We start from the raw sequence: 23692 nt of genomic DNA, 5'->3' as shown, positions 1-23692 counted from the left end.
TGCGCATAAAAACTGTGTGCGCATAGCTTAGTAGAGTAGCTTGCGATGGAAACACTTCTACCGAACAAATTCCAGTATGTGCATTAAAAAAAGTCATGTGATTTTGTTATAAGAGATCATGTGACAATAAATATGTGTGTGAATGGACAAACCAGCAGGCTGAGCACACTGTAACACATCTAAAATGTTGCTTTGGTCATTCTAAAACACCTTAGCCAGAATTGTTATTAGCATCTGTGCTACGCATCTCGCCTTCAAACGGCACCACGTATTGATAGCGTACCGCCATTGTCTTCTGAGGTGCAACTCATTTATTAAATAAAGAAAAGATTCATGCAGCTTCTACCAGAGCAAATTCCATTTTTACTGTTGATATTTGGCGCCAGTTAATCAGGAAGTGACGATTTTGTATTCTTTGACTATTTGGATGGAAACTCTGCTTTATTCATGTCTTTTATGCATTAATTATTATTAATTATAATTATTATTCCAGTTTTGCTTATGAATTTAATTCGCATCTTTGGATTGAAACATAACTAGTGATTACATTACACAAGTGCCCACTACTGGTGGAACATCTGAATGGGTTTAAATACAATGCACTAAACCTTGAGCACTTGGAAACTTCAAATATCCAATTCGTGACATAGAGGTGTTAGAGTGGACATATCAAACCGACTCACTCCATTGGTCAAAATCGAGGTTATGTCCATGTAAACTTCCCTTGTTAACTTGATGAAGTGGAACACACTATAAAATGGTGGTGGGAATTCCCCTGAGGGAACAAGTGAAGGGAAGTTTGCGAGTGTGTGTCTAAAAGTGGACTGCATCCATTGAGATACTTGTTTAGTTTCTGAATGAATCAGCAGTTTTGAATGAATCACATGAATGAATTAATAACCTAATCATCACTCATTAAGACTTTCTGCCATCTACTGGCTGTTTTAGTCTTGTGTTCATTTATCCACAACATTTGATAGTACAAAATAGCTAAATATTGTTTAATTGTTCAAAAATGGTGATATATTTTCAATATCGCACACCCCTGCTACACTTTAACGTCACACAAATCCTCATGAAGTAAGTTTTTACAAGTCACCGCCAGTTTAGACTAACAATAGCCATGCTGTTTCTTGTGCGAAACATGCTTTAATATCTCTAACTCTAATGTGTGAAGTCACACTCTTGATTTATTCTACCTTGTGTGTCGTACCGTAATGAAACTGTATTTTACTTAACTCTGAAGTATTTGTATAGTTTTTTTACTCAACACGTGAAGCACAATTTGTCCTGAAGCGTTTCACTAAAAGCGTATTTTCTCTACTTAATAGTCGTGTAATCTTATATTTTATAACATTTTTGGTGCAACATGTTTAATGTACAAGTTATGAGGGGTTTTACAGAGAAAAAAAAAGACTAGGAGAGAGTTAACTAGTGGTGCTGGACAAAAATCACTATTATGATTGCTCAAACTTAGGATTTTATGAAAGTACTGAGGTGTTCTGACACTTTTACATACAATCAAACTTAAAATTTAGCCATAAAATGGATTTTAAAAACTATAGACATTGAAGGAAGGTTTTATTTCTAGAGACAGAATGTGAAAGATGGTGGTATATACAGTATATGACTTAAGCTGGTTTGAAATCATCCAGAGCTATTGAATTTCAGAAACTGTAAAAGTGATATATTTATGTGGTAAACAAGCTGAAACACTACACAAAACACTCCACTTTCTGATGTGTCAATTTCAAACGTTAATTGCACTTTTTTTCTGTAACACTGTGGCTCAATCGAGAATCATTTCATTGACTCTTGTGATCTTTGTTTTGGGATTTTAAATCAGTCATTCGTGCCTTTTCTAGATTGGGTTTAATCGTGTGAACTACCCAAGCAGTACGTGTACACTTTATATTCCTGGGCCATCATTTGAGATGTTTTTTAAACATGCTCTTGTTGTATTCACAGGAACTGTACACTTGTACGGTTTTCATTCATTTACTCATGGCTATATTTTGATATACGGAACAAGTGAGGAGGCCTGTTTATTCTGTACGGTAAAACATTATGTGCCTGTGAAAGTGCCGAGACTTTATTTTGAATGTGCGAAGTGGCTTTTGTGTCAACATGAATAAAGTTAAACTTTAACTCCAGCTTTTTAGATGTCCTGTGGTCATGAGATGTGTCTTTCTGAAGTAAATCTATTTCGCTTTCTTCAAACTGGCAGCAAAACATTTGAATTCGGTTCTCATTTGGAATGGAAGATATTTGGAATACTGATTATGGAATTCTAAAAAAGAATCGATGTTCTAAATTCTCAGTATGAAATCGAATTTAAATAATGCAAATTTTTAGACGTCACATTTAGACAGATACACATATCAGATACTTTTGAGCAGTGGTGCCCAATGTACGGCCTGCTGGCCAAAGTTGCCATGTTAACCTTTGGTTTGGCCGACCATACCATCTGAAAAGACAGAGAATACTCTCAAGTGTATCTGCCTGTGGACTGCAAGATGGGGCATAAGATGAGGGGGCGTAACTTGTAGTAAAATAGAGGCGTAACTTGCAGTTATCGAGATGCCATTAAACCATGCGAGATGTCACAACGAGATGTTGTTGGCAAGATGGCGGAAATACTTACCAGAGAACATTTTCACCAGATGTTTCAATTCATTTGCTATATTATTATGTTCATTCAATTAGCTCCACCATACTACTCCACTCGCCGACTTATTCATCCGTTTTGTCATGACCGCGTCGCTCCCGTGGTTGCAAATAACAGTACAATGGTGAGCGTGTCAAGTATGAAAGCCTCCGCAACTTGCTGTAGACGTTAATAACTGTGATGGTTGGGGTTAGGGTTGGGGATGGTGTGGATGTTAATAACTGATGATTGGGTTAAGGGTTGGGGTAGGTGTAGACATTAATAACTATGATGGTTGGGTTTAGGTTTGGGGATGGTGTAGACGTTAATAACTGTTGGTTGGGTTTAGGTTTGGGGCAGGTGTAGACGTTACAAACCGATGTACAGCGCCATCTTGCCGACAACATAGTTTTGACATGTCTCCATAACTTAAATTTTCGCATCTAACATGCTACAATTTACACCCCTAAGGCCCCTCCATGTTACACCCATCTTGCAGTCTGCAGACAGATCTTGAATGATGTGGAGTTGGTTGGGGTGAATGCCTTTGACAGAGATTGTCATTAAGAATTTAATGTAACCTTTTGTTTCTTTGTTTAATTGGGGAGCTACAAAAAAGCCAACTAAAATTAAGTGTTTTATTTAAATGTGTAAATTAATCAGACTTTTAAAATGTAAATACTGTCACTTGACAGTCAATGCACAAGACATCGGCTAGCAAATCAAGGCAAAGGTAAGAGCAGCCCTACTGACGATTTTAATGTGGTGATGTCATTGGCCCATGAACATTTCCTGCTAGTTGTCAAAATATGTCCTAACTATGTCCAATTCAATCATAACTTAACATTAAATAGCTATAATAACATTATTTATTAATATAGAGACCTTTTTGGATCCTCTGAAACTATTAAAATGTAAAACCGGAAATACCAATTAGGACCATTATTGTTTACATCCCTCAAACTCCATTGCGTTATAAATGGGATTGTTTATGTTTTTACAAGTTCATTATAAAATGTAAAAATATATACTGCATCATTATTTAATGTTTTAAAGCAATGTTTTCAGTTTATTTTTAAATAATACACAAATAAATTAGCAAATTTAATGTAATACAGCACCCCCTGCTTTTGAGGGTGGCAAGAGTATCCAAGCTTTGGGACATACTACTTTCTTTTTTTCATGTTTATTAAAGTTACCTACCTTATAGAAGCAGCGGCAGGTTAATCTGACATTTGCTAGTCTTTCGTGCAGAAAGATCTCCTCAGGTCATTGGATAATGTTTCGTTCTGAAGGTAGAGTCCAAACACGTCTTTTTATAAGTTAACATTTTAGTTGCAGATGAAATATAATACGGCTAACGTGATTTAAACATTTTCCAGTTAGCTAGATGTTAATATTAGTCGTCCAAACTTACCGAAGCCTCGTACTTGACGGTTGGTCTCGTGCATTCGCCATGTTTGATTACTTTTTCAAGATTGTCATTTTGACAATTTCGTGTCCCCGTAAAAAATTCCAAACTAAAAGTTTTATAAGTTAAAAGATATTAGAAATATGTCAGCTTTGATTTTATCCATGAGCTTCTGCATTGCAAAACAATTCACATTTAGTCTAAATAATCTCACTTTGACTAGTATTTTATAGACATTGGTATGGAGTAACAATTTCAATGACATCCTTTAGCTTCTATCCAATAAAATGTTTTTTTTTTTTTTTTTTAGAAATTCAAATATTCTACCCCTACCAAAAAAAAAAACATGCTAAAGCAATGATAGCAAGATGATAAGACTTATGGGAAGCCCATAGGCATACTTGAAAGGAACTTTGGCTGAAATAAGTCACTATATAGCATTTCCTTTATGGTGAATGGCACATAATGCACGATATAGGGAATTAATGAGTCAATCAGTGTAAATATGCTTTCCATTAGGGTGAATTGAGTCTGGTTTCATGTTTGTACAAGACCATAATAGCATTTCTACACAAAATACTACAGACCATTTTGAGAGATGTAAACAAAAACAAAAAGAGCCACATATTGCTAAAAATATTGTTATGATAGCGTTTTTAACATTAAGTTATGATTGAATTACCTCTTGTTACAGTTGGGCTGTCTGGCACGGTCCTCAAATGGTTCAGATCTTACCTTGAAGGAAGAGGTTACTATGTCAGTATAGGTAACCATAGGTCGAGGTGGACAACCATGACGTGGAGTCCCACAAGGGTCGATTCTGGCACCTCTGCTGTTCAACCTTTATATGCTCCCTCTGAGCTAAATAATGAGAAAGAACCAAATCTCCTACATCATCTATGCTGATGACACTCAGATCTACTTAGCCTTACTGCCTAATGACTACAGCCCAATTGACACCCTCTGCCAATGCATTGATGAAATTAACAATTGGATGTGCCAAAACTTTCTTCAGTTAAACAAAGAGAAAACTGAAGTCATTGCGTTTGGGACCAGAGATGAGGTTCTCAAGGTGAATGCGTACCTTGGCTCTAAAGGTCAAATAACAAAATATAAGGTCAAGAATTTTGGTGTGACTCTGGAGTCAGATCTGAGTTTCAATAGTCATGTCAAAGCAGTCAGTAAATCAGCATACTATCATCTCAAAAACATTACAAGAATCAGATGCTTTGTTTCCAGTGGGGACTTAGAGAAACTTGTTCATGCTTTTATCAGCAGCAGGGTGGATTACTGTAATGGCCTCCTCACTGGCCTTCCCAAAATGACAATCAGACAGTTGCAGCTCATCCAGAACGCTGCGGCCAGGATTCTGGCCAGAACCAGGATATCAGAGCACATCACACCTGTCCTCAGGTCTTTACACTGGCTCCCAGTTATATTCAGAATAGATTTTAAAGTATCATTACTGGTCTATAAATCACTAAATGGCCTAGGACCTCAATACATTACAGATATGCTCACTGAATACAAACCTAACAGATCACTCAGATCTTTAGGATCAAATAAACTAGAAATTCCAAGAGTTCAGTCAAAGCAGGGTGAATCCGCCTTCAGCTACTACACCCCTCGCTGCTGGAATCAACTTTCAGAAATAATCAGATGTGCTCCAACATTAGGTACATTCAAATCAAGACTGAAAACACATCTGTTTAGCTGTGCCTTTACTGAATGAGCACTGTGCTACATCCCACAGATCACACTATTATGTCTTTCTTTTCTTTTTCATTCTTTTATAACCTGTTTTAACACATTTTAATATGTTTTTATCTGTTTTTAATCATTTATTTATTTGTTTTTTATTCATAAATAAAGCTGCCTTGCCTAACAGTTATGAAATAGTTTGATAACAAGCAGGAAATGTTCATGGGCCAATGACATGACCACATTGATATGGTCTATATTTTAAAGTAAAATAGAAAACATTAGCTGGAGAAATGGTTTGACAGACTCACTGTGGCATAAGCCAAATGCTATTGGCCATTTTTTTAATAGAGGACGTGGCTTTTCAACATTCCTACCTACCATTTTAGTCGAAATGACATCAACACACCGAATAAAACTGCATGTCTCATTAAACCTTCAAACAAACCAGTTTTAATGATTGTGAACTAGGAGAAAATATGAAATTCATTATGAAATATCTTTCCGTTTTGTCACCAATCACAAGAAAGTCAATCAATCTACATAAAACATCAATGAATGCATCTCTCGTTCTCCGTCTATTTTGTCTTTTGCTTCTTGCGTGCTTGAAACTGTTGGGTTTTGTTCTTGACAGACTTGATGAGCAGTGATAAACTGGGGTCCATGGCTGCTGCTGCTGCTGATGGAGTGTGTGTTTTGTCCTCCTCCTGTGTGTGTTTGCTCCTCCTCGTCTCCTCCTGACTGTGTTTCTCCTCTCGGCGCCGCTGTTTCTCCTCTAAGATGCTCTGCGTGGCTTTGGTCTTCTTGTAGGCTGGGTCAGACGGGTCCAGGTTGTACAGATGAGACGTGAACATCGCCTGAAAACGTGGGTCTTGAACATCCACCTGGGAAACAATTAAAAATGGGAGTTAACTTTAATGATAACTACATTGCTAAAGTCCCGCCGAATTATATATTTTGGGGAGTGTTAATGCCAGGACACACTAAGCCAATGCCAAATAACTAGCACCTAAAACCCAACTGTGTTGTCGCCTCGCATTGGCTCACGTCTGGACCAAAAAGCTGCGCATGAACACACCAAACGGACAAAAGCAGACTAAAACAAGAGTTACTTTCTGCACTCGCACCGTCTTCACTTTCAGATAAAGAAATATCACGTAATATATGAACATATTCATATTTTAATGCACTTTAGGGGATCTGTAACTACACTACAGCAGTAGTATTTTAGGACTCTGACCTTAAAGTCGTCTCCTTCCTCCAGAGGTGTGTTGCTCTTCAGCAGTTTCTTCCTCTTCTTCTTGCTCAGGTTCTGATGCTCAACAATCTTGTCGTAGTTGAAGTGTTTGTGTTTGTCATCTTCATCATCATCCATCAGCAGCTCCATCTCAGCCTAGAGATCAGCATGAATTAATCAGGACACATATTTATTTATGATTTAATGCCATAGCAGCAGCATTGGCTATATTCATGACCACACATGTACTCTGTATTCAATATATGATTTACTATCATAACTGTTTCTTAATATGAAACAAGTACAACACTTATAAAAGGTCATGTAAGATCTTTCAATTTGTCCAATGATAAATATGGTAAAACTCCTCTTGAAGACACACTTTCTAAACATTTCCCTTGAAAACATTTCCTGAATGTCTCTAATATGATTTAAAAATATACGAGCAATTCCATGCAAAAGTTTTCACCAAAATATCAAAACCGTTTCTGGTTTTTTATGGTCATTTAAACATACTCAAAAATGTCTGTCAGTGTTTTCAAACTATTAAATTTGATTTACCAAAATCACACAAGTGCCAATTTTACAATTTTGTTTTTGAACTTTGAAAAATGGAGATATTGAAGAAACTTTGGAAGTCTGAAGTTGTGGAATGTGAATTGGTGTTTGATTAGATTTCTTTTTTATTTATATTTTTATTCATTCATTCATTTCTTTTCGGCTCAGTCCCTTTATTAATCCGGGGTCGCCACAACGGAATGAACCGCCAACTTATCCAGCTTATGTTTTACGCAGCGGATGCCCTTCCAGCTGCAACCCATCTCTGGGAAACATCCATACACACTCCTTCACACTCATACACTACGGACAATTTAGCCTACCCAATTCACCTGTACCACATGTCTTTGGACTGTGGGGGAAACCGGAGCACCCGGAGGAAACCCACGCAAACGCAGGGAGAACATGCAAACTCCACACAGAAATGCCAACCGACCCAGCCGAGTATTTAGACTTTATTATTATTATTTCTTTATGATTTTTTTCCCTAAACATGTCTGGGGTAAGTTTTGGGTATTGGGGTTTGATTTATTGTAAATCCTTGAAATAACTTAATGAAGACATGTTACACAAAAAATATGTGTTATCATCAAAACATTCTTAAATTACAAATGGGTTTTTTTTCCCCTTCCTTGAGTGATCTCTCTATGCAAAATCTAGTCATGTCTATTTTCCTATTTTCACACATGATCATTAAAGAAACGCACCTTCTGCCTCTCCATTTTCTCCTGTTCTTCTGGCGTCCTGTCCTCTTCCTTCTTCCTGTTCTTCTTGCTCTTTTTGTTTTTCAGGGACTCTGCAGAGACAAGAGTCATCGTCATTTAAAGAGATCCTTTATTAGTTCCAAGTTTTATTACAGAATACTTTTTTAAATGGACAGCTCACCCAAAACAGAACAATGACCCACCATTAATTCATCCTCAAGTGTTGATAAACACAAAAGTGGTGATAAAAAATAAAAGAAGATATTTTGAAGAATGCTGGAATCATTTAACCATTAACTTCCTTAACAAAAATACAAATACTATGGAAGTCAATGGTTACAGGTTTACAGCTTCCAAAATATCTTTTTTTTGTGTTCAACAAAAAAAAAAACTCAAATAGGGTTTGAATAAGTGATGGGTAAGAAAATGACGATACAATTTAAATTTTTGGGTGAACTATCCCTTTAAGAGCATGTAAACCAGAAGTTGGAGAGACTTATGTCAGTATGTTGATGTACCTCCAACTGAAACAGAATACTGAGGAGGGGGTGGGGCTTTCAGTTTGAACATCATTCCCTAATAGCAAACTAATAGTATTAATATGCTTTTGCTATGGAAACCATCAGGTTGATGTCAACAAAAGAACCACCACTCCAAATGCGGAAGCAAATGGTCAGACTTTCATTGAAGATTACCAAAACACAGTTTTTCAGTAGGTTAAGATACACAGATTAATTATTCACCTTAAGAATAACAATAACAACGTGAGCTAGCAAAACAAACATACATTTTGATTTCAAGCTAAATTTAAGGCAGAGTTTGTAAAATCTTGAACCGTAAAATTAGGGGTGTGAACGTACACTGGTCTCACGGTTCGGTTTCGATTATCACGCCATCGATTTGGTTCAATTCAATATCTTGGTGCATCACAGTACATTGACAATGCTCTTCATACACAATTTTATATGTTACTTAGCAACACAAAAATTCTTGTGTTAAAAATGATAATTTATACATATATTTCTATATTAAATGTAATAAAATTTTGTCCTTCAATACAAGCAGTAAGATATATGAACTGTACCTTTAAATTTACCAGCTCAAAAAACACACTCTTTTTGAATGCATCAAACAAAACTCAAGTACATGCACAGAACAACATGAGCATTTATAGCAAATAAACTAATGTAAATAGTATCCCTAATGTAAATATTAACTATTATAACTATAAATTATAACTAATGTAAATATTAGCATGCTTTTTGAGCGTTGTCGAGTGACTCCTTAAATGTCTATGATTGATCACATGCTCAACAGAAAAGGCTGCGATTGGCTCTAATGATCAGCACGGCTCTGGAGCTGTTTAGCAAACAATGACATGGACACTGATCTTTAACGGCAGTGGCGATCCGCTGATCCATTATAGACAGTGACGTGCTGGAGAAAACTCGCTCTGCAGACGCTCTCGTGGATCCACAACTAATTGTGGCTCCACGAGATCCACAACAGCTGTTGTAACATTGAGTAACAGAAAGTTTACAGCTTTAATTTTTCCTAGTTAGTTTCTGATGTATTTCCCTGTCAGTGAAAGACTGTCCAGCAAACTCACAAGCAGTGAATAGTGCAGTTATCTGCTTTTTAAGTAGTTGGAGTTTTAATTACTCAGTCTCCTCCTTCGCATAGTAAGCTACCGCCATATAAACCATATGTGATAAATGACGTCAGTACACTACTTAATAACTGATTATGATTATTACTGAACCGATACTGAATTGTTCGCATCTGCATCGCTGTTCATTGAAGAAACAATTCATTTTGACACCCCTACCTAAAATCTACATAAATCACACCCCATGAATATGACGTTTTTTCTACCTGTTGAATTTGGATGAGCTACTCAGAACAGAGCCAGCTAACCAATCAGAACCCAGTGTGTATTTCTAAGGGAGGGGCTTCAACATACGTGACGTCAACAGACAGAACGGAAGCAGCAGATTAAAGGTGCGAAATATGTGAAAAATAACTTGATTTAAAAAAAATATAGCATGAACATGTTTTGATGTGCACCTCAAAAATACAGTTAAGCTCTCTCTGATGTAAATATAATAAAGTGTGAGGTGTCAGTGACCTGAGGATCCAAGCTCCTCTGTGAAGAAGGGGTCGCTGAGGTCAACATCAGGAGGAAGTTCATCATCGCTGATCTGAAGCTCCGTCTCCACCACTTCCTGCACAACACAAGCAAGTCAGGAAGGCAGAAATGAGGGTAAAGTCTAGATCGGATACGCGGCCTGCCGGAAGTGCGATATACACATCAATATAGCAGCATTTTACAGGACACTGTATAACAATATATTTTAACAGTATTGTGACGATTGGGTTTAGGGTTGGGGTGGGGGTAGGCCTTAATAAAATACAATTTATTGGGTAATTTAATAAATAATACTCAGTACAACTACTGTTTTTACATTACTGTGATGATTGGGTTTACGGTTGGGGTAGACGAAAATAAAATACAATAAATGGGAAAATAAATAATAATATAAATAATTCTCAATAACTTCTGGTCGCAACCATATCTGATCTAGCAACAACCAGAAATGAAGAGCAAACATTGAGGTTATTCCTCAGGAACATGTTTACCTTCTTTCCTTTCCTTTTCTCCTTCTTTTTTTCCTTTTTCTTCTCCAGGAACTCCTCCCACGGAGTCAGTCTGTCTTTGCCCATCATTTTCTTCTTCACAAGGTTCTCAGTTGATTCTTTCAGCCCTTTAAAATAATAAAACATGAACATAAAATAATTAAATTCCCCTTTATATATGTGCATAGAATTATATAAGTCTTACTTAGTAAAATAATATTTTATTATACTATTAGTTTATATATATATATATATATATATATATATATATATATATATATATATATATATATATATATATATATATATATATATATATATATATATAAAATTGTGTGTGTGTGTTTTGATTAAAATTTTGTTCTATATATATATATTTATACAACAGTTCTGTCTGGTTCTTGAATCTGATTGGCTGATAGCCATGTGATATTCTATAACAACAGCACTCTTACAGCCTCTGTGTATTACCCCACCCATATAGAGTGACAGCAGATCAATAGACTAACTACAGGTTGACAAATATTGCAGTTGTTGGTAATATAATGACAACATAATGTACTTTTGAGGCTTTTTAGTCGAGAATGTAGTTGTTTAGATTGCAACTATGCAGTTTATTTATAAGCGGCTATTTTAAATATTTATAAATTTCAGAAATTGGTGGCCATACTGAGCAGAGCAAAGACGGTTGCACCACAAGATGGCGACAGAGACAGCATAATAAGTCCTTAGGGGAGGAAAAACTCAGTGTTTTTTTTTTGGTATCTGAAACTACAGCTGATCAAATCATTACAGAACAGGTAAGTGACATTCTAAATCTCTCTCTTTTGTATGTTTAGTGCTGTATTTATACCATAGCAATCTGCTAGTGTTTGCTTTGCTTTGGCTTTTTCAGCATAAATTATTGTGATCTCCCAATTGCAACAGAGAAATACAGTGAAATCTCTGTAGACTGATGGCATTATGCTAAAGAATCATTCAAACACTAGCTCTAAAGTGATGTCTGTGATATAGCAACAGTTTCTGCTGTTCTGACGGTCAGCTGCAGATGTGAATGAATGGCGGAAGAAACTAGTTCCTCGTACAAAAGGGTTTTTGAGACTCTCCGTGTTTGATTTTCTTTTTATATACAGGATTATGCCGTCAAACTGTTGTATAAACTCAATATCACAGTGCGTAATAGCAGTGCGATGTGGCTGTATATTGTCACTGGTGGGACACAAGGCACTCAGCGTCACGCCTCCCACCAATGCTAATATACAGCAATATTGCACTGCTACTCGTGTGATATTGCTCATATATATCACAAAATTTATCAAAACACTGTACAAAAACAAAAGTCTATATTTGCTGTTTTTCTGTTATTATTTTATTTACATGTATAATACTATATAATAAATCCTTAATAAATTGCAGTTTATTTATTAAATACAACACAAGTTTGTTGCGTGTGGCTTATATCTTCTGTTCTACATCTTATATTTTAATACTAACATGTTATTATCACATTAAAAATATAATTTATAATATTACAATTAAAAGTAAATTCAAAAACATTAAAAATATAGTATAATATTATCATACATAATACATATAACAAATACAGAAGTCGATCGAAAAAAAGTAAATCAAAGGTTGTCTAAGACAAAGCAAGTGTTGTTTTTAGATTTAGGATGACTATGATCAAAGGTATTGATTGAGTTTGAAATCAGGTTAGATTATTGTACATTAATCTTAGGAATAATGAGTTGAGAGGTAGACTCTGATACCTGGCACCCATGTGATCTCCATGTTCATTTTGTTGTCGTCGTCCTCCTTCTTGTCTTTGTCCTGAATGCTCTTCAATAATTCTCTGTATTTATCAATCTGCCCTGAGCCTTTCTTCTCTTTACTGGCCGTCTTCTCCTCCGCTAGAGACTCAACCGGCTTCACGGCTGAAAGAACATTCAAGACCACCAAACAACATAAGAAATAGCTCAGTATAAGGTTTACATATGAGTTACGACCAGGGCCACACAGAATCTCTGCACAGAATAGTGTGCGGACTTTTAGTAACATAATTTCTAGTGTATAGGAGCTGAAAACTTAACAAATAATAAAAATTTATAATAATTTTATATTGTTTTTTTAGGTTTAAAGTGCAAATTAAATTAATTAGAACCACTTGTTATTACAGTAGGTTAATAATTCTGACTTAAACTGTATCTGTGGAAATTTCTGCAGATTTCTGGAGGTGCAGATTGAGTTACAACTGACCTTCTGTCTGCTCCCCCTCATCCTCCTCTTCCTCACTGGATGAAGCCAGGTAAGCCTTGAAGTCCATGTCCAGCAGCTCATCCTTATTGAACTTGCGGCAGAGAGCAGAAACACGGTCGTGATCCGTCTCATCCCACGTCAGCTCCACCTGAACACACACACACACACACATATATATATATTTTAGCATACGACAGGGTTAACGGCTCAGATGTAGAGTCATGCTCAGCGTCACAGACCTTGGAGGTGGTGGTGGCCGTCGATGTGAAAAGTTTGGGTTTGTAGGAGCCATAATCCACATCCGTCGCCCGGTCCTTCGGCTCGTCCTCAAACGTCACATCATCAGGAATGAACCTGGAAAACAAATGTAAACAACATATTGAAGCAATAGGATTCGGTGAATGATTCGTTCAACCGATTCATTCAAAACCGCTGAATAATTAAAAAATGAAGAGATTCATTTTTATGAATGGATTGAGTCGCTGACTAAAGAAATTCATTCAAAACAGCAGATTAATTAAGAAATGATGAGACTCTCTTTACGTATAGATTGAGTCTCTGACTCAAATGATTCACTCAAAACAACTGATTCATTGAGAAATGAAGAGACTCGCTTTATTAATAGAATGAGTCACTCACTCAAAGATCCATTCAAAAGACTCACTTTCGAAATGATTCATTCAAAAGAGCTAATTCAGTGTGAAATTAAAAGAATCACATTATGAATGAATTGAGCCACTGACTCAATTTATTCAAAGCATCTGATTCATTAAGAAATTAATAGATTCTCTTTAAGAATGGATTATCGAGTCAATAACTCAAATGAGTCTTTGCAAACAACTGATTCATTAAGAAATTTATAGACTCTCTTTAAGAATGGATTATCGAGTCAATGACTCAAATGAGTCATTGCAAGCAACTGATTCATTAAGAAATGAAGAGACTTGCTTGATGAATACACTTTTGATAGTTTTGATTTAAAAAAAAGTAATTTTAAGCCAAAGTTTTGTTTGTATGTCTGTGTGTAAATGCGAGTTTCTGACCGCAGGTCAATCATGGAGCAGCTGGTCTCATACTCAATGCCATCACACTCCTCGTAAATCTTCGATGCCGTTTCGACAGAGTCACACTCCACCACGGCATAATAATACCTCAGACGCTTGAACTGATAATCACGCACTTTCTCTCTGTAGATCCTGAAAACACATGAAAGACCTTCATTGTACATCTCTGAACTGACATAAATATGATTATAATTATGTTTTCATTAAAAAAAAAACCAAACATTTAATTTATACATGCATATATAGTTCACCAAAAATTGAAATTGTGTTAGTAATTATTCCCTCTCATGCTGTTTCAATCCTCTGAGACCTTGGTTCATTTTCACAACACAAATGAAGATATTTTCGATGACATCAGAGAGAGTAAAGTCTGATTCTGGTGCATAAACTAATTTTTATATGTTTTTTTGCACCAAAAAGATTTGTATGATTACAGTCGAACTGCTGAAGTCACACTGAAAGTTGACACGGATTCTTTCATTTTCTGGACTTTGAACGTCTCGAGAGCCTTGCTCATTAAAGATGAGAGAGCTCTTGGATTTCACCCAAAATATCCAAACTTTTGTTCTGAAGACAAACGATGGTCTCAGGGGATTGAAATGATATGAGGGTGAGTAATTTCTGACCAAATTTTCAGTTTTGTCATTGAAAGTATAGGACAGACAGACAGTGTGTGTCTCTGCTACCTTTGCTCATCAGTGTCTGCATCAGGGTTTTCTGAGAGGCTGCTGAGCTCCAGTGGACCCTGAGTCTGTTCTGTGTGAATCCTCTCCTTGCCAAACTCAGATGGATAGACCTGACAAAACAACACCAACACAACTGAGACTCACATCTGATTAAAGTAATCGTGAGGCTGTGGGAGGAGGTGATGGACAGTTACCGTCACAGACAGCACGACGCCTCCTTTGGGCTTAAATGAGTTGAAGAGAGCCAGAAGATCTTTAGCTTTCAGTCTGTCCCAGTCCATGTTACAGACCGCTAACCGCCGGGACGTCTAAACACACAAAAAGAAGATTACAAACAAGAACAAAATAACATTCTGAGCAAAAATCGAAAAATTTACACAGACAAAAGTTTGTTTATTTGTTTTATTTTAGAATCGCTCGATTTCTTTTATTATTTTATATGTATATTACTATATATTGCATTTTATAACTAATGCAATATATATTAACAAGGAATGGATTTAACCAATAAGCGGGTAAGCAGTCACTTAGGGCGCCAGGAAACTTGGGGGGCCCCCCAATAAATACCAAGTAGTATAAATTGTACCTATAAATTATACAATTATTCTCAAATGATGTTTAACAGAGCAAGGAAATTTTCACAGTATGTCTAATAATATTTTTTCTTCTGGAGAAAGTCTTATTTGTTTTATTTCAGCAAAAATAAAAGCAGTATTGAATTTTTTATGAACCATTTTAAGGTCAATATTATCAGCCCCTTTAAGCTATATATTTTTTTGATAGTCTACAAAACAAACCATCATTATACAATAACTTGCCTAATTACCCTAACCTGCCTAGTTAACATAATTAACCTAGTTAAGCCTTTAAATGTCACTTTAAGCTGTATAGAAGTGTCTTGAAAAATATCTAGTCAAATATTATTTACTGTCATCATGGCAAAGATAAAATAAATCAGTTATTAGAGATGAGTTATTAAAACTATTATGTTTAGAAATGTGTTGAAAAAATCTCTCCATTAAACAGAAATTGGGGGGAAAAATAAACAGGGGGGCTAATAATTCTGACTTCAACTGTTTATAACATTATAGTTTACTATCGTAGGTGACACAGTGGCTCAGTGGTCGCATCACAGCAAGAAGGTTGCTGGTTCAAGCCTCGGCTAGGCCAGTTGGTGTTTCTGTGTGGAGTTTGGATGTTCTCCCCGTGTTGGCGTGGGTTTCCTGCGGGTGCTCCTATTTCCCCCACATTTTAAAGACATGCGCTCTAGACCTTTTTCTTAGAACGCAAAATTACCCATTATGCTTTGCGTGTATGCGTAAGGAGGATGCTAAGAACTTCCGGTCAGCAGTTTGATGTGTATAAACAGTTTAGTTAGTTAGAACGATAGTTTTAATCTATTTTACTTGCTTTTAACGTCTTTGAACTAACACTGCTGTCGATCAGCGCCACCTCCTGGACTGACTGTTTAAATAATGCTTTATAACACGAATGGCAAACAACATTTGCGAATCATTTACCATTACCGTCAGACGGCATTTAAATGGAGCATCGTCATTGCTACAGTGATAATTTTCTCTTTTTTTTTAAATATATAACCAACCCAGACAAATATAATTCACCAAAATGTTTGACACACACACACAGGTACTGTCCCACTAACTGACTGAAAGACTGGCACAACGTGAAAATAAAGTGGCATTTTGAAATGATACATGGTAAATACTACACAATACAAACTAGATGAAACATACACGGCTCCTGATTAGAATCAACATGCAAATCAGACAGCTTTTATTTTTTGCAACTTGCATGGCTTCGTTACCTGTTAAGTTTCATGCCAGTAATATGGTTTGCTCTATAATGCTGTGTGTGTGTGTGTGTGTGTATTGAAGAGCAGCTGAGTACAGTAAAACAGCTGACAGATCGGGAACACTGACGCTGTATTTCAGCATCTGATCTGATGACAGACACTGAATTAGGAGAACGTTTTTCTCTCGCACGTGAACCGCATCTGGCAGAAGCATAACGACTTTAACACACACCTTTCTAAATCAAAGTTGTGGTTCACAAAAACACTCCGTAAGCCACTCAAAACGTATTGACAATCATTTTCAAGAGTAACCAGCAAACGGAAGTTCTAAGCATCCCACCGGAAGACGCTGGTCGCTATAGCGCCTTCCATGCAGCAACGAAGAAAAAGGACTATAGGTGAATTGAATAAACTATATTGGCTGTAGTGTATGAGTGTGTGAATGAGAGTGTATGGGTGTTTCGCAGTACTGGGTTGCAGCTGGAAGGGCATGTACTGCGTAAAACACTTGCGGGATAAGTTGACGGCTCATTCACTATGGCGACCCCTGATGAATAAAGAAACTAAGCTGAAGGAAAATGAATGAGTTTACTATCATATTATATCATATAAAAGTGTAATGTAATTACTGCATTCGTGTTTCCCGTGCTCTCGGTTTCTTTCTGCCACCTCCCTGCGCGCGCATCCTGAATGTTTACAAACATGGTAATTGGTCTATTGAGTTAAATATGAGTTAAAATGAGTACATGCCCTTTGAAAAGTAACATTTTAAAACAGTATCCCAATAAAAATATCCCAAGATAATTTCCAAAATGTTGACAAGACTCAGTTTAATACACTAAGACTAAGACTAAGGAACTCTGCATTTAACAACACACTGTATAAACTACACCTACAACTACCTTTAAAAAAATAATTAAAAAATGTTGAATAATGTAAACCTTCTTAGAAATTCCTGATGCTATGCATGCCATATGAATATGCAGATTAATGAACGCTGAAAGCAATGTGTTTGCTACTTTTGTATTTTTGTCTTATTAGTTCAGTAAAATCACTGTCTATTGAGACTATAATCCCCTTTTCTTCCATGTGTTCAAAATAAGGAGAATACTTCCATCACAGAAATGTAAGGCTCTGCCATCTTGGTTTTTGTCCGTCGCAGCGGGGAGCTCATTCTCTCATTGAGTGTGTGATTCAACCTGATTACACATTTTAATTCAGCAAATTAATTTTTAAAAAGTGAATTAATTAATCTAAAAAGTAACTCGAGGTACATTTTTAAAAAAGTAACTCAAATATTATTTATTTTTATGGATGCGTTACTTTACTCATTTCTTAGAATAGTTAATAGTATTACATAACACCCGTTACTTGTAATACGTTACCCCAACACTGTACATATACATACACACACATTTATGCATATATATATATATATATATATATATATATATATATATATATATATATATATATATATATATATACACATATATATACATATATATACATACATATATATATACACACATATATATATACATACATATATATATATATACACACATATATATATACACATATATATATATATATATATATATATATATACACATATATATGCATATACATATGTGTGTATATAATATATACACATATGCATATATTACATATATAAATAAGATTAAACAATTTTAAATGAATGCAATTGCTTTGTACTTTATACTCAAACAATCTAGAAAAAAATGCTTCCACAATAAACAAACAAACAAACAAACAAACAAACAAATAAATAAATAGCAAAAAAATGTTTTTACTGTGTTAGAAAACTCCAATAAACGCAGTCGTGGTGAGTCAAAGAAAATCCTCTTAATAGAAAATGTAACTTTTCAAGACATTTTTCTTACATCATCACTGCGTGGAGCGTCTTTCCACATCTCTCCCCAGTCATGCTCGATCTCCTCTTTCTGACGTTGTAGTACATCCTCCACCTCATCACCTTCATCATCATCCTCATCTTCATCAGAGCTGGTCTCAATGTTCCCCTTCCCTCTGGCCAGATCAGGCCCGCTGTCACTCTCTTCATCTTCATCATCATCATCCTCCTCCTCTTCCTCTTCAACACCAGATTCCACATCCTCATCTGTGAAAACCCATTACAAGTCTTATTAAGCCATAAACAACCTATCACAACATAAAATACTACTATTTAGAATATAAACATTTTCTCAAACCATAATCCATTTTTTGGGGGTTTTTATAGAAAGTTCAAAACAACATTATAAAAAGTCTGCACTTGGGCTGGCGGCATGGTGGCTCAGTGGTTAGCACTGTCGCCTCAGAGCAAGAAGGTCGCTGGTTTGAGTCCCGGCTGGATCAGTTGGCATTTCTGTGTGGAGTTTGCATGTTCTTCCTGTGTTGGCGTGGGTCTCCTTTGGGTGCTCTGGTTTTCCCCACAGTCCAAAGAAGCGCTATAGGGGAATTGAATAAGCTAATTTGGCTTCAGTGTATGAGTGTGTGTGAATGAGAGTGTTTGGGTGTTTCATAGTACTGGGTTGCAGCTGGAAGGGCATCCGCTGTGTAAAACATATGCTAGATAAGTTGGTGGTTCATTCCGCTGTGGCGACCCCTGATTAATAAAGGGACTAAGCTGAAGAAAAATGAATGAACATTAATTTATACAGAATGGTTCAATATATGTATTAAACTGTTATTAAATCACCTAAAAATGAAAAGTAATCCCTTTATCAAAATAAAAAGTAATTTAAATACACCCAACACTGGCTGCCATGTTATTACCATGCTATTACCACACCAGTACCAGTACGAAAAAATAGACAGTTTGACATGGCAAATTACATTGTGTTTACAAAAAAATTACATTAATATCTCTTTTCAATATAATTTATTTGATCATTTTAATCATTAGTATTTGTTAATATTTTAATAACTGTACAATAAATATTCCTCACAGATAAATTAAAGGTGTTCCATACATAACCCGGGACCAAACTTACCAGAAAAATTGGCCACAAGGGTTTTTTATTAGAAAAAAGAAGAAAAAATGGATTTCGGAGGTCAGACAATTATACTTTTATTTTAGAAACTTGTATACATCTCTTCTGAGCCAAGACAGTCCCGAATAAAAATAAGATAATCCATCTGCAATGAATATTAGCCCAATAAGAAAAGCTTACCTTCTTCATATACTCTCACTCCCTTGTTAGTTTTCTTTGCTTCTTTATTCTTTGGGATCTTCTGCTCTTCTTCTTGTTCAGATTCATCGCTCTCCTCCTCCTCCTCTTCATCATCATCATCCTCCTTGACTTCAGCTTCCTTGTCAGCCTCTGAGCCTCTTTTCTCTTTCTGTTCCACCTCAGTTTTTTCTTCGTCTTCATCTTCATCATCAGACTGTTCGGAGTCAGAAAGCTTGTAGAAGCGCTTCAGGTCCTCAGTGGACGTGTGTTTGACGGGTCGACCACGTTTGTCCACTGTATACTTCAGTTTGAAGCGCTCATCATGAAACATGGACTGGAAGCGCTTGTCGATCTTGATTTTGCGCTCTTTGTTGGGCATCTCCCAGAAACGGGGGTCCTTCTTGACTTTGGAGAAGCGATCATCGCCGCTCGCAGTGTTTTTGGAGGTCATGATGCCGAACAAACCGGAAGCAGCAACCTGTGATGAAAACAAACAAAAAAAGTACATTTTTCATTAGAATGTGTCGTTGTTTTATATTTTAATTTATTTAGTTTGAGCAACAACAACAAAAAAAAAAATCACTATTCTACATTTTTATTATGGTTTACAGAACATAGCTACTACTAAAACGTTAGTATTTTACAAAACATATTTTCAGTCTTATTTACAACAAGAATCGTTTGATAGCATATTAAAGAGGACCTTTTATCTTGTGGCGTTTTGGTGACTGTCGCTTTAAATTCAAATGAGATTGTGCTCTTTTCAAATGAGGGCGGAGCTAGAGATGCCTATGTGTCAGCATAGTGGCAGATTCAAAAACAAGACTAACGTATTATGCTAATGAGGGAGAGATCATCACTAATGGGTGGGGCTTCCCCCCTCTGATGACATGTAAAATGGGAGAATGTCAATCAAAATGTTTCTGCAGGCTGTTTTTATCAAGTGTGATTATAAACAAATAAAATTTATAATTTTTTACCATTAGAGGCTGCTTATATTCACTGACTGCTGCCACACAACTGTTTAAACCCCTTATAAATGTGATTTTTGCAAAATAGGCCCCTTTTAACACATTATCAGGGTTCATACACATGTTTACTACTAAAATTCCATGACTTTTCCAAGACTTTCAAGTCAATTTTCATGGCCTAATGTTTCATGTAATGTCTACATATGCGTTGTAAAAAAACAATATAGTTAAAATTTATTACAGCATATCGTAAAACACGCAACAATCTATTTAGTTACAATTTATAATTATTCATTCATTTTCTTTTCAGCTTAGTCCTTTATTAATCAGGGGTCGCCACAGAGAAATGAACCGCCAATTTCTCCAGCATATGTTTTACACAGCGGATGCTCTTCCAGCTCTTCACACACATACACTACGGGCAATTTTAGCTTACCCAATTCACATTTAGTGCATGTCTTTGGACTGTGGTGGAAACCGGAGCACCCGGAGGAAACCCACGCCAACACGGGGAGAACATGCAAACTCCACACAGAAATGTCAACTGGCCCAGCCGAGGCTCGAACCAGCGACCTTCTTGCTGTGAGGCGATTGTGCACCCCACTGTGACACCTAATTTATATTTATATATAAAATTTATTTAGATACTGCTTACACTGCACTAATAATGTGAGAGAATGTGATTGGCCAAGGACAGAAAAGTAGTAAAGACAACTATTTTTGTCTTGAAAGTTTTTCCAGGACTTTTCCAAAACTTTGTGGGTTTTTCTGTTTTCCCCAAACTTTTCCAGGCATGAAAAACACCATGTCAATATTCCATGACTTTTCCAGGTTTTCCATGACCGTATGAACGCTGGATTATTTAAAGGGATAGTGAAAAAATAAATGTTGGAAATTTGTAATCATTGACTTTAATAATATTTGTTTTTTATAATTATGGGAGTCAATGGTTACCGATTTTACAGCATTCTTTAAAATATCTTCTTTCGGGTTCAACAGAAATAAAAACTCATCTGGTTTGAAATAGGTCAAGGAATTTTCAGGGACAGAATTTTCATTTTTGGGTGAACTGCCCCTTCAAGGATCCCAATGAACTAGGGTTGTCACGATACCATCAATTCAGACCACGATTGATGTTGAAGTATCACGATACCAAGTAGTAACCCGATTACTGTATTAATTCAAAACTCAAATCTACGACATAATGCAAATTGTCAGAGATACTATATTTTATATGTCATAATACTTAAATTCAATTCCCTTATTACTGAAAAGGTATTATTTGTACAGACTTTTTCAGCTTTTTTTGTATATACTGTGACTCTTTTGTTGTTATTGCAATAATAATAATAATAAAAAGAATAAATAAATCATTGATCACGCCATTTGATCTGTCATGGCTGCAGCAAACTACAACCCGTGTCCAGACAGATCAAATGAAAGTAAAATAAAATGGTCTATTGATTATTTGCTAGCACAAACATTTGAGCATTTTAGTGACTTTCCACATGCAACACATTGAAGAACTGTTAATGACGATACTGCCGTTTACAAACTGCAGTGGCGCCACAAGTATTTTGGAGCCATGGTATCCCAGTGCTACCAAAGTACCGTCCAACCCTACAATGCTGCTACAGAATACTTATTAATAGTCATTTAAGAACTTTATGCTTTGCCACAGTCTGTCAAACCACTAAGTTTTACCAATTGGTCAGCAAAACGTTTTTAATAGTTAAAAACAATTTAATAAACGTATAATCACGAGCACAGGTCAGAATAGTTTAATTTGTACATAAATACTTGTTACATTGACAATTAAATATAATTTTAAATTCAATTTCGACATGTTTATGTTGTCGTTTGAAACATTAAACAACTTACTTTGCATTTATTTAGTCAATTAAATGTGATGCAGGCATGAAAATGAGAAGCTTTGAATTTGACCCATGAGTTTTACAGATTTATAATACACAAACACACCCACACACATTACAGAAATGTAATGAAGCTTTTATAATGCAAACTAATTATGTTGACAGAATAATGTAGTTCAACTTCTATTAAAAAACAAGTAAACAACAAATAAAATGAACTAAATCAACCTAAAATCTAATTTTAAATGAAAATAAATGAATAAATTCGGTAGCTTCTTTTTTCAACAACAGAACATGCAGTCAAACTATATTTTATATAGCAAAATATATAAGATTATGTTTTTTTTTTTAGTTTACACAATGTATTTTCTTCCCACACTTGCGCTGCATTGCTAATGTTGACACGTAAATAAAACACTGAACGTGTCGCTACGTGTTCACTAATGTATCACAGTATTGCTATTAACGAAACACATTCAAACATTCAGCCATAACTGACTGCACGACAAATAAAAGGCTGTATTTAAAGGCCAGCACTGACCTGCTGAGTTTTCGTGCGATGTTACAGCTCCGAGCTCAGCCCCACACGTGTTTACCCGTGATGCTTCACTATTTCCGTGACCACTTTTGAAGCTCCGCCCTTTTTTGACTACGGCGAGACATAAAGCTCAAAACACACCAGACGACGATGGACATTACAAATCTGTGGGAGGATTGTATATTATTTTCATTCATTCGTTTTCTTTTCGGCTTAGTCCCTTTATTAATCAGGGGTCGCCACAGCGGAATGAACCGCCGACTGCATATTTGAATACAATTTAATTAAAAACAGATTTATTTGGTTTTTAACTGAAGTAGAAACTATCTAAAAATGTAAAAAATTCTAATACAAAGTCAAAATTGCTCAATTGCTTAACATTACTAGAATATTTGATG

At 35.8% G+C, this 23692-nt stretch overlaps 1 protein-coding gene across 1 annotated transcript; it reads right to left on the bottom strand.

Moving 5' to 3' along the window:
• Positions 1-6189: 6189 nt before the first annotated feature.
• esf1 (ESF1, nucleolar pre-rRNA processing protein, homolog (S. cerevisiae)) lies at positions 6190-23374 on the bottom strand. The gene is made up of 14 exons (XM_056456531.1): positions 23298-23374; positions 19912-20389; positions 18622-18857; positions 15096-15209; positions 14902-15011; positions 14195-14347; positions 13391-13505; positions 13152-13299; positions 12665-12829; positions 10899-11023; positions 10387-10483; positions 8262-8350; positions 7000-7152; positions 6190-6643 (listed from the first exon to the last, which is right to left on the bottom strand). Exons 2-14 carry the CDS (start codon positions 20360-20362, stop codon positions 6338-6340), a joined length of 2262 nt encoding a protein of 753 aa, XP_056312506.1. The 5' UTR covers positions 20363-20389; positions 23298-23374; the 3' UTR covers positions 6190-6337.
• Between the last annotated feature and the right edge of the window lie 318 nt (positions 23375-23692).

This window comes from Danio aesculapii, chromosome 1 (assembly GCF_903798145.1).
Source record: "Danio aesculapii chromosome 1, fDanAes4.1, whole genome shotgun sequence".
In the NCBI taxonomy this organism is placed as follows: Eukaryota; Metazoa; Chordata; class Actinopteri; order Cypriniformes; family Danionidae; genus Danio; species Danio aesculapii.
This window is presented reverse-complemented; position numbering and strand designations above follow the sequence as displayed.